The sequence below is a fragment of the Acomys russatus genome, chromosome 3 (genome assembly GCF_903995435.1).
Source record: "Acomys russatus chromosome 3, mAcoRus1.1, whole genome shotgun sequence".
In the NCBI taxonomy this organism is placed as follows: Eukaryota; Metazoa; Chordata; class Mammalia; order Rodentia; family Muridae; genus Acomys; species Acomys russatus.
The window spans coordinates 12,728,220-12,739,875 of NC_067139.1; the positions used below are offsets into that span (position 1 = coordinate 12,728,220).

The 11,656-nt window shown below is 36.4% G+C and overlaps 1 protein-coding gene across 1 annotated transcript; it reads left to right on the forward strand.

Moving 5' to 3' along the window:
• Positions 1–4,349: 4,349 nt before the first annotated feature.
• On the forward strand, positions 4,350–10,651 carry LOC127186998 (prolactin-2A1-like). Its single transcript, XM_051143268.1, has 5 exons — positions 4,350–4,380; positions 6,884–7,059; positions 8,353–8,460; positions 9,533–9,712; positions 10,460–10,651. Exons 1-5 carry the CDS (start codon positions 4,350–4,352, stop codon positions 10,649–10,651), a joined length of 687 nt encoding a protein of 228 aa, XP_050999225.1.
• Positions 10,652–11,656: the final 1,005 nt, after the last annotated feature.

Consider the following 11,656-nt stretch of genomic DNA (forward strand, 5'->3'; position numbering starts at 1 on the left):
ATGTATTGATAGCAGCTCACAAGTCCAAGTTATATAACAATCTTTGTCATATTCGTCTAGCAATGTGTCTATTTCTATAAACAGAGTCTTCCACTGATTCTCAGAATGGAAAGAATATATTTTAAAATAAAATGCTGACATCATATCTTTTACCTCTCCCTCTATTATTCTTGTTAAAAGAATTACTGAGTCTGTCAGGCATTTAAGGACTGCGGGACCAAGAACAACTAAAAAAAGGTGTAGAAATAACTTCTGTCTGCAAATATCAAAGCAACAGAAACATCTGGTAGGGCTACCATTGGCAAGTATCATATAATCCACAAAATCTATATTTGCAATAGAGAATGACTGCAACTTGGGTGACTGGTTACTTTGACCCTAAGAACGAAAACATGAAATTCTCTCACATTCCTATCCAAAAGTGATATAGTCAGTATCAATAGCTGGATAAATTATAAGACATTCACTGAAGAGTGAATCCTATTAGATGGATCTCTGTCTTTGTCAACATGTTTGTACAAGCTAAAATGAGTAAATATAATTTCTTTTAGCAATTTATTTCCCCAAAATTTGTGGGAAAATAGAAAACTGATACAAGGTTATAGGACTACATGCTTATGAGGAATTTAGCTTTAACACACCTGATAGGAAAGGTTTAACTAAGTAACTGTTGCCAGAAATTCAAGTGTAGGATCCCCATGAGTTACAGTGTTTTCTTCCAGAGAACTTTCTTCAGATGTTGGTTGCCTGCATACCCAAATTGAAGAACATGAGGGAAAGGGGCCTTGTTTAGCTTGGGAAGAATATACTAGTCATCTGTTTTCTTTCTCATCAACTATAGTCAAGTAACTCATTTGCAGAAGTTGAAGAGCCCCTAGGTGAATGCCTACCCTTAAGATAGATATGAATTTTTGCTCATGTTTCCCATTTGTAAAGACTGTAGTTGCTGAGCACTTTGTGGACAGAAACACTCACATTTTGTTTGACAGAGTACTGTGTTATTTGCTACTCTACATCATTTTTTATTCATTGGTTCAGATTTTGGTTTAATTTTTACCTCCACATTGTATGAACAACAAGATTTAGTAACCATTTGTAGTAAATTTGCAAAAAGTAATTGCAATAGATAGACTACTAAATCAATCTGAGATTTAGATAGTGTATATTCTTCAGTTTTATTGTATTGTGGCACTGAGCTATAAAGAATACAAATAATTTTGAATATCTTCATTGCAATTTTTAGTAGTATAAGGAATGTTGAATTGAAACTATATATCTCAAACCAGATTTCTAGCTAACTTCCATTCATGACAGATGCTTTTTCTTGCCCAATCTATCTCTTTATTGAACAGAGCCTGGAAGATTGTTGAATACTTTTTCGGACATGGGTATCAGCTTCCAACTGCAGTGTGCCTGATAACAAAGTGAATTTTTTAGTACGAACATGGTAATAATAAAAAAGGTTCAAGGGGTGACTCTTGTGTTTCTCTTCAGAATATCTCCTGCCTGGGCCGCAGCAGGCAAAACAGTGCAATTTAAGAAGATCAGAATAATGGTGCCTGGAGTGAAAATTAGGCAGGTAAAGTGCTGTAGTGATAGTGATTCAGTGAGTAAGAAAAACAGTAAAAGTGATGCACACAACGAAAAGCATATTGGGAGATTGGGGTGCTTTGAAGCACAGCTTCTAGGGACATTTTGACTAAAAGTCAGATGTCACACTTAAGTGTATCTTAGAGCACAGTTCAGTGAAATCAGGAGGAAGCACAAGTGTTGTGAGGGAAGCTGTTGCCATAGTGAGGGAGATGCCATTGATGGAAACCAATACAGGCATTTTCTTTGCAGAATGGTCACTGTTGTTGGCATACACTGGCACAGAGCACTGCTGACTAGCCTCCCACTATTAATCAATAGATATGTGAGCCCCCTCTAACATGATGAAAGCTAATGTTTTGATGAATGCTCAGCTAATTGAGCATACAGCCACAATAAATAACATTTGTAAAGTTCAACAGACAGAGTGATTAGCAAGGTATGCCTTTAGTCATAGTAACATTGAAGTGTAATAGGTTTAGCTTAAGCTAAGAGTTGGTGATTATCTATACCAAACTTAACCACACAGTGTTAAAATGTATAATGGAAGATACGTAACTTAGGGCAGGAGTCATCTTAGGAGACCCAGTGTGTCCCAGTATTAAAAAGAATCATCTGAGGACATGAAATCAGGTCAAGCCTTGTGATCATGGAAAATAAGGCTATTGGATGTGAACATTGTTCTCCCAGCTCTGGGCCATTTCAGCAGACATGTATGGCTCATAAACAGGATGTGGCCATAGGGCCAGCCTGAAGCCAGTCTGACACAGCAGCCAGGTGAAATGGTAAGGATCTGAAAATGGGAATGGGACTGTCTCACCATTAACCCCTGACCAGGGCAAGGAATCTGAACTGCCTAGCCAAAGAACATCAGTTGTCCTGGGAAAGTGCCTCAAGATGATGAGCCCTAATGTTCAATAGGCAAAGACATGTGGACACATTCTATTTTTCAGAGATATGATAAATTGGATTTAGAAGAAGAAAAAAAAGCAACATTGTCATTGTAGAGTTAATTGTGGCTGATGCTGCACTGGATTTCATCATGGCAAGTCAGATGACACAGCTGCTCACATGGCTCCCATCATTGGAAAGCTGTGGAGTACAATGCTGTTTCCGCACCTCACTTGCCCTTTTCATTCAGTTTGTGGTGTTTCCTACCCATAAACTGGTCCTCTTCCCTAAAATAGCAGTATATACAGTCTTCCTCACAGAAACACCCAGAGACTCGTCTCTTAGGCAATTCTAGATCCATCAGGCTGCCAATCTCTATTAGCCATGACTGCTCTAGCCCTGTCTACGTGACACTTAACTACAACAGTTTACACAATACTTGTCTGTCCCCTTCTGCATGGCTAATACCCATGTCAGAGCACATGACTCATGAGGCCCAATTATGAGTCTCCATAGTGAATCAGAGTCTCAATGTTGTTCATTCATCCACTATCTCTGCTTAGACTCAAAGAATTCCATAACTGTGAGATCCTCATTGTTGGGTTGATACAGAAGGAATAAGGCAAATGAAGGATGATGTCAACAAAGCAAGACTGAGTGTGAGCAATGCAACAAGTCCTGTAGCACTACACCTGGCATCTTAGGGCCAGAATTTGTCATATTGGCTCTAAAGTGCTCATGTATCACACAGCCCTACCAGCTCTTTTGTGTATGGGAAACATTCCTTCTCTCATTGGTTCGTAGCACTCCAGGCTTGAAACTTTTCATGGTCTTCACATCTCCAATACCCTGGAATCTATATTGCAAGTTAAGCATAGTTTTGCCCTTATTACAAAGACAACAAACATGCTCATACCGCTTGGTCTTTCAAACTCTCAGGAATCCCAAGGCAAGTCTTGATCCGGCATCTTTGATCCCTAAGAAGCTATGACATATGTATAATATTGTCAAGTCCTGGGGAAAGCTTTAACATGGCACCTCCGGTAGTCTCTGAAGGTATTCTTGATGCTGTGAAGTTGACAGTGACTATTAAACATAATAATGGAATGTTATCTACAGCCATAGAAGGCACTGCCTGGGATATACCTTGTTGACCACAATTTCATTCTTTGGAGGAAACAAGACTAATGAAGCCTTTTTATTATATTTGTATATTATAATAACTGTTTTGATTTTTAATGATTGTCATACATGCCAAACTCAATCCAACTTGCAGTTGTCCCTCAAAACATCTGTATCTGGCTCCACACTGCTGCTCTTATGTGTCTAATATATAGAGCAAATGTTATACAGTGTTCCATAGATATTTTTTAAATTCACAAAATCAAATTGCTCAGCATGTGTGACTCTTTTGACCTTATTCCCAATACTCCAAAAACAATGAAGTCAGTATTTTCACATGTCCACAATTCATTGAAAATTTCAGAAGTAGTAACTGAAATATATAAGAACATGAAGAAAATATTGAAGGCCTTGGACATAGTAAGAACTTCACATCTGTCTTCATGGGGCAGAGTTTTCTTTTTTGATTTACAATGTAATTTGGACCCAAATCACAAGCTTGAAATAAAGTAAACATGTAGTTATACATAGATTAATCATCATGGCAATTAGGCTGTAAACAGCCCCTCAGGGGGAGAGTCAAAGATCCTCACTTGAATTTGCATATTACTTCCTTCTGCCCCTTAGCAATATATGGCCTTGGGGATGGTGAGAAATACTATATAGGAGGGGAAATTAACTTGTTAGGATGTAGTGGTGAAGATTTCCTGAGTCAGTTAGCCAGGCTGCACTGGGATTCCTCAGAAATGCAGCTGTCTTTAACTCATCCATGCTTCTGTAAGTAACTCATCAATACATTTCTTTCAAATGACGACCGTACGGATTATATTGCTTTACAAAGCAGGGTTGGAGGGTTTACATTCTCTGGTGTTATTGTTCCTGTATGGTTTCATAGGGACAAGCTTTAGTGTGTCTCTTCAGAGGTGCAGCTGCCTTTGATCCAGCTGCGCTGCAGTGAGTAACTTGTCTCCATAATCCCCTCATCGGCATTGAACATTGCCTTATCTTAAAACAAGTGGGTTTGTTATTGTCGCTGCTGTTGCATTTGCTTTTTATTTATTTATTCTTGGCTGTTCTTGTTCTCATATATGCACTGAATGAACATTTTTCCACACTGTAGACAGGGAAGTAAAGTCAGGAGTTGAGAAATATTTTCTAACTATTGATCTAAAAAACCATTGCACTGCGTGCTATTGCATCACTGCTTCTGAAATGAAAGTTTTCTTATTTGCTAAGCTATAGCAATGGCTAGAGACATTTTGCACTGCCTGAGTTGTCCTAAGTAGAAAAGAGCAATAGTAACTGTGTCCAGTGGCACAGACCAGCAAGGAGAATGTTTAACAATGAGTGATGAAGAGAGGTTCAGAACATGGAATGGTCTACTCCACAGAACCAAACTTGTAAACCTTGATGTTTCCAGTCAGAATAAGACAAGACTGGGCAAATTTTGTTCCATCTACAGAAGGAAAAATATACATGAACTTAACGATATTTTCAATTCTGTGGACATAGTCTATAAATATAGTAGGCATGACTCTATATATGCAGCTTTGGGAATTTCAAACAAGCGAAGTACACTTTAACACAAATGATACTTTGCTGATATTTACCTTAATTTCCTTGTTAATATTTCCAAGTAAAATGAATTAATAGCATCCAAAATTTCACAAAGGCACACTCTTAAGTTTTATGAAATTATAAGCCCAAATTGGTAGCTTTCTTCTGCATCTCTTAGGTTGTGAAAATCTTTCAGATGCTAAATTATACATGTTCATATATTTATACATAAATATCTCTCATGTATAAGATAAATTTAGGGAAGTTTCATGAATTTGAACAGTTTTCTTCTATAAGAGAAATTATTCAAACTTAATTATTTTTATTTTATTTTATAATACCCTTTTATCTTGTATATTGCAGAATATTTGATAGTTTTAATATGAGTATTTAGTTTGTGTGTTTTCTATATATAAATCTCATTAAGTTTCTAAATTTCCAGTGCACATTTCCAACTACATTTATCAAAGCTTCTGAGGACCAGGGGATTATTCATACTAGTGTCCCTGAAGGTATATAAACTTTCCATTTTAGTACACTGATGGTGATTCATACTATAAAGACCAAAAGATATTGATATATTATGGTTCTTTTGGGCTCTGTGAAAAAATAATTGATTATGACATGAAACCAGCTTACTACAAAACATTTTATAACTGTATTACACAAAGAAGATAAAACTAACTTCCAAAAGCCTGTGTTATCACATCACAAGGAGAAAGTGTAGCTGGGGAGAATGCTAAGAACGTGTTACAACACAGAACCCATGGTGATGTGCATGAACTCCACTGTTGTATGTTGACTTCTTAAAAGTACCGAAAGTACAGACAAAAAAATGTTTACAATCTCCAAATATAATCTATTTTATCATCATAATTGGTATAAACCATAAAGTCAGAAAAGACTTACATTTTGACAAAAGAAAAAAAAAAGAAGAAAGAAAGAGAAAGAAATGTATGGCAAGAAGATCCATGCATGATAGGGCTTTATTTTTATAGCACCATTCTATTCATCATAAATTTTAGTACACAAAAAATGATGGGCTTATTCCCATGTGGCATGAAAATAAACCAACAAACAAAACTGTTCTTCTTATGCTGGTATTTAAAATCCTAATAGTAGATATTGGATTGGATTTGGAAGGAGACTAGAGTGATGGCTCGGGAGATAAAAATAATATCCTCTCTCTTGAACAGGACCTGAGCTTGAGTCCCACTCCCCATATGGCTGTTCAATCCCTGGAAATTTGAGCTCCTCCTCCTGTCCTCTATGGGTGCCAGGCATGCATGTCATAGACATAGACATATTCATACAGATAAAACACAGATATACATAAAATAAAATTAATAATTACAAACCTTACAAATGTATGAATGGTGTTGCTGAAAACCAGTAGAAAATCACAAGACATTTATCTATCTGAAAAGACCTACTTGGACAAAACTAGCTCTACTTAAGCTGGCCTCCAAATGTTTGGAGATTGCAGAAGCATAGCTAGAAATAACAAAGAACAGCAGAGGCTCTCATATTACAAAATATGAATGTGGGAAAATATAACCCTCTAATTTAATATTCTTATTAGAAAAATGTTCATTATTCTCATAAAATAAGACATAACAATTTGTATAAAAGAGCCTACTATTAGCAAAGGCTTAGATGGGCAGTGTCACTCTGGATAAACTCAGATGCCTATGCCTCAAGAGTTGTTATTCTCCCCTACCAGCGACACTGCTTCTGCTACTGGCGTCCAACCTGCTCCTGTGGGAAGGTGTGGCTGCACTGCCCATGTGTTCAGTGAGGAATGGTCGCTGCTTTGCTTCCGTGAGAGAAATGTTGGATCGAGCAGTCGATATGTCTGAGTACATTAACAAACAAGCCTTTCAAATGTTTGTTGAATTTGTAAGTACCATTGCCTAGTTCCAGCTTTTTACCAAATTGATCCTCCATAGAAATAGTTGGGTTATATTAGTATAAAGCATCATGTTCCAACTTTCAAACAATATAGCTTCATTTGTAGAGAAAACAGAAGCTACTAGACTGTGAAAGCAGAAAATAGGGTATTTCACATGGAATATGAAGACTGTTACCATGATATATTTTTCTCTATTTTAATTTATTGTTCTGACATAAATCCATGCAATCCACGGCTGAGATAAAATCTGGTTCTTTTTCAGTATATCTGGTAAGCTAGTCTTTGTTTTCATTACTCACCTTGGATTCTCTATTACCTAATAAAGGAGAATGGATTGTAGTGATTGCAAACATTAAATAGAGCTGAAGACACTGAACCGCGTTATGGGAAGATGAAATTAATATGTAATCCTCATTGTCCTCGACGTTATTAATAATTTTAAACAACCTAAGATATGAGATTTAATAACAACGGGTTCTGCTGCAGGAAAATAGGTCAGATCCTCATGATAAAGGCATCTTCAAGACTTTGTGGTGCATGTTTAACTCCAGTAAATGGAGTGTCAAGAAGGATGACTTTTATACCTCAATGGGTTTGTGAGGAGTTTGCTCAATGCTTTTAAACCCTATATATTCCTAAAATTTATTTCACATATTATTGTTCTGCCATTTACACGAAGTGACGGGTCACTTAGGACATTCAGAATCATCTTACAAATCCATTCAAACTATCAAATATGTCACTAACAGTTTTGAATAATAGATATTTAAACAAAGATTTAGAAGTACATAACAAATAATTAAGTATCATTAATATACAAAATACATTAATTTTATATTTTAATTAGGTCATGGCTTAATATTTCCTAGGACATTCTGTATAGGGTTTAAGATTTATTTTTCACAAACATCACAATAGTATTCTGTATTTCTAGTGAATGAAGTGAGGGATACTTGTGTAGGCGCCAAGGTATCGGAAAGAAAAGGTAGACATCACGGTGTTTCTTATAAATGATACTTTAAAAGAATTGGTACTTTGTAGTATTGCTAGTTTTAGCTGAAGAGGATGCCTGAGAATAGTAAATAGGAATCTGAAATTTTTTAAATGTATATGAATATAAAATAAGACTACAGATGGAATGTAAAATGTAGTTAAATGGCTTGTTTCCTTACTATATTATTTTAAAAATGAAATATCTATCAAATTCATTAGTGTGCTGTTCATTGATTCATTTACACAATTTCTAGTCACCATGTAATTATGTATTTCATTGTTTCCAGGATAATCAGTATTCCCAGAGCCAGCAGCTCATTAGCAAGAACTTAAAAAAATGCCACACAGTTTCTCTCGAGTTTCCAAGACCTGGGAGTAAAGGCATGCAGATACATGTAAGTCTTCACTTAGGCATTTATTTCACCAAATTTATACACTGGCTTTGCCATACTTTAAGTTATTATAGTCACTATATTGGACACAATAATCGTGTCTACAGAAAATGGAGAGGGAATGCATGTTAAAAGGAAATTTTATTATGTATTTCACAAATAATAAGAAAAACCTCTAAATAACATTAACAAATCTATAAATCAATCATGGAGAGGATCCTCTTTCAATGCCAGACCTTAAGGATCTTTGTATTCTATAGAAAATTTTTAATTATTGATGACATTCATTGTGACATATGCAATACTGTGGATTTATAGAATGACAATGTAGTCGCATTTATTATAAATTGGTAATGGACCCTGTGTTGACAGCTCTTTACATAAATAAGGTGTCTACCATTCTTTCCTGGCTTTCAAGCACATTCTGGTTCTACTTCTGTTTCTGATGCTAAATGTTGGTTCCTAAGTAATTGCTCTGCCTTCACTCATGTCATATCTGAATATCAGCTAAGGAGAAGAAGAGAGTTATCATTCTAAGATGCTCCACAGTGTGTAAGCAGCCCCACTGTGCGCTGACAATGCTACATATCAAGTCTCCTCTAAGTCCTAATTTTTGTCATCCCTCACTTCTGATTTTGTGCCATAAATGACCTCAAGACGATTTAAATTGAACATTACTGTGCATCCTTACAGAACCCCACATCCTCTGTGTTCAGCTTCAGGACGAAAAGATTCTGTGTCTCTACTATTCTTATTAAAATAACAACAAAATAATGGAGGAAAGTGGTGGAAATGGAGCTGAGGATGAGACTATCCTTAATAAAAGTTAAAGTTACTACAACTGTGCTAGCAACTTTCAAGCACCCTACGGCCATTTCTAACTTCAATCCACTCAAATTATATAACACAAAGTCCATGGCAACATTTATTTCTTTATATGATTTACAAAAGAGTGCTGTAAATGCTCACATGAGTAACAAAGCAAGTTTATTTCACCTTTTTGAGCCAAAAATGCTTGTGTATAACTATTGTTTTTCACTTGTTTTCATGTGATTGTTCAAATGTGGGTACCTAGCCACTGAACTTGCTGAAATTGGTGGGCAGATTATTGGGTGCCTGGAAAGCCCCTCTGCACCATCTAGTGAACCACATGCCTTCCTTGAAAGATGCCCCTGATACTATCCTCTTCAAAGCCAGAGAGGTGGAGCAAATGAACACTGGCCTCCTGGAAGGAGTTAGGACCATTCTCAGCCAGGTGAGCAGACTCTTTACTTCTTTGCTTTCTTCTTCATGAATGGAGTTTTGAAATATGTCTCTTTCAAAAAGAAAGAAAGAAAGAAAGAAAGAAAGAAAGGAAGGAAGGAAGGAAGGAAGGAAGGAAGGAAGAAAGATGCATAGAAATAATCAGTCACATTATTTAAGGGGATGCTGTCTATTCCAAATATCTGAGGGGTATTCTTCTCAGAAGTTCACATCCCAGAGACTTCAGAAGAAAATCTCCGCACTGCGGCTCCTCTTCTCAACATACTCACCTCTTGAGTATTTGCATCTTAAACCATCAAGTGCAAGCATCCCTGAATCTCAGGTTTAGGATATAAACATTATATAAAGAATTAATTTGGTTGACAATAAGACAAAACAATGTTTTGCTGTAAGAAGCTGTTAAGGAGGGAAAAAAGTCACAGACTATGTTGAAGAATTTAAGATACAGAATAAACATACATTTTTTTCTTCATACTTTTATCAAATCCATGTCTAAGATCAAGTACCTTCCTGATGCTCCATTCCTCTGCCTTTATAAGAATATAGTTTATAAGGCATAAAATTCATATATCATTTCTTCACATTTTACGTACGTTGGCCAAATTCTCATGAAAATGCATAGGCTTGGCTGAGTTTAACAATCCTAACTCTTAACAAGCTTTCATTCCACATTTAGAAAAGTTATGCACCCAAAAAGAGTAAGCTATAATTGATAGCTGACTATCATTTTGATGATCAGATTCAAAGTGGAAATGAAGAAGATGAGAACTACCTTGGCTGGTCTGGACTGCCATCCTTGCAGTCAGACAAGAAGGATGTTCGCCTCTTTACAATTTATAACCTGATGCGCTGCACGTGTCGAGATGCTCAAAAGGTTGAGACCGCTCTCAAGATGGTGAAGTGCAAACTATTAAAGCAAAATGACTGCTGAGCCCTTTTCATGACACCTGTTCCTGAGATGTTGTTTCATGATATGTTGCTGTAAATTTTCTTTAATTTTTTTAATCTCCTTTAAATACACTGTTGGTGTGACAGTTCTCTTCTTTTTTAAATAAAAATGACTCCATGTATGTGACCACCTGAGAAGCCAATTGGTCACAATTGCCCCATATCATTTAATAAAAAAAAAGTATGCAAATAATTGACATCTTCGAATCAGATATTTCACAAATAACAGCACTTTGGCATGCAACTAACACATTTCACAACTAGTGTAGCAATTTGAGAATATAAATGTGTGTCAAATTATTAGAATCTAGGAGGGACAATTTCTACAAATCTCTTTTAGTCACTCTATTCCAAAACTTGGAATTCCTGGGATCATTAATGGAAGGTGGACACTCCTGGCATTGCCACAGTTAAGGGTCTCACAGACAACACAGGTGCGAGGGACTACATAACCTAGTGTTTCTTGGGATACAAATACGAAGCTATCTACTGATTTCACTATGACTGCCTTCAAGCTGCTCCCCTGAATTTTTGTTTCCTTAGCATCTTCTCAACCAACTTGATCTGTTCTCTTCATGCTGTACCTGACAAGCCTTCTCCGGATGGTGTCCAATTTAACCTCCTTTTTACGCTACTTAGTGTTTCCCTTTCGTCCTCTACTGGGTTAAGTTGCATAACACAAAATAAAAGGTATAAATTCCCTGTGAAATTTATTTCCTTTCACTTTTCTGGATTTCTGCTCCCTCTTCCGCCATGATCCCTGAGCCTGGGGAGACAGAATATGATATAGATGTTTTATTTGGAGCTGAACACTCCTTAGTCTTTCGTTCTTTGCACATTGACTAATTGGGACTTCTGTGTTAATACCTATGTGCGGCAAAAAGAGGCTCCTGCGGTGAGTATATAGAGATCCAGATCTATGGCTATTAAGATAAGAATTAGGAAGGGAAATTTAACATATGTCTATTTATCAGAAAGATATTAATTT

Excerpts from the sequence above, each read along its gene's own strand:
- LOC127186998 (XM_051143268.1), top strand. The coding sequence starts at position 4,350 with ATGCAGCTGTCTTTAACTCATCCATGCTTCT. Across the intron at positions 7,060-8,352 it reads TTCAAATGTTTGTTGAATTT|GATAATCAGTATTCCCAGAG; the intron begins GTAAGTACCATT and ends CATTGTTTCCAG. Across the intron at positions 9,713-10,459 it reads TTAGGACCATTCTCAGCCAG|ATTCAAAGTGGAAATGAAGA; the intron begins GTGAGCAGACTC and ends TTTGATGATCAG.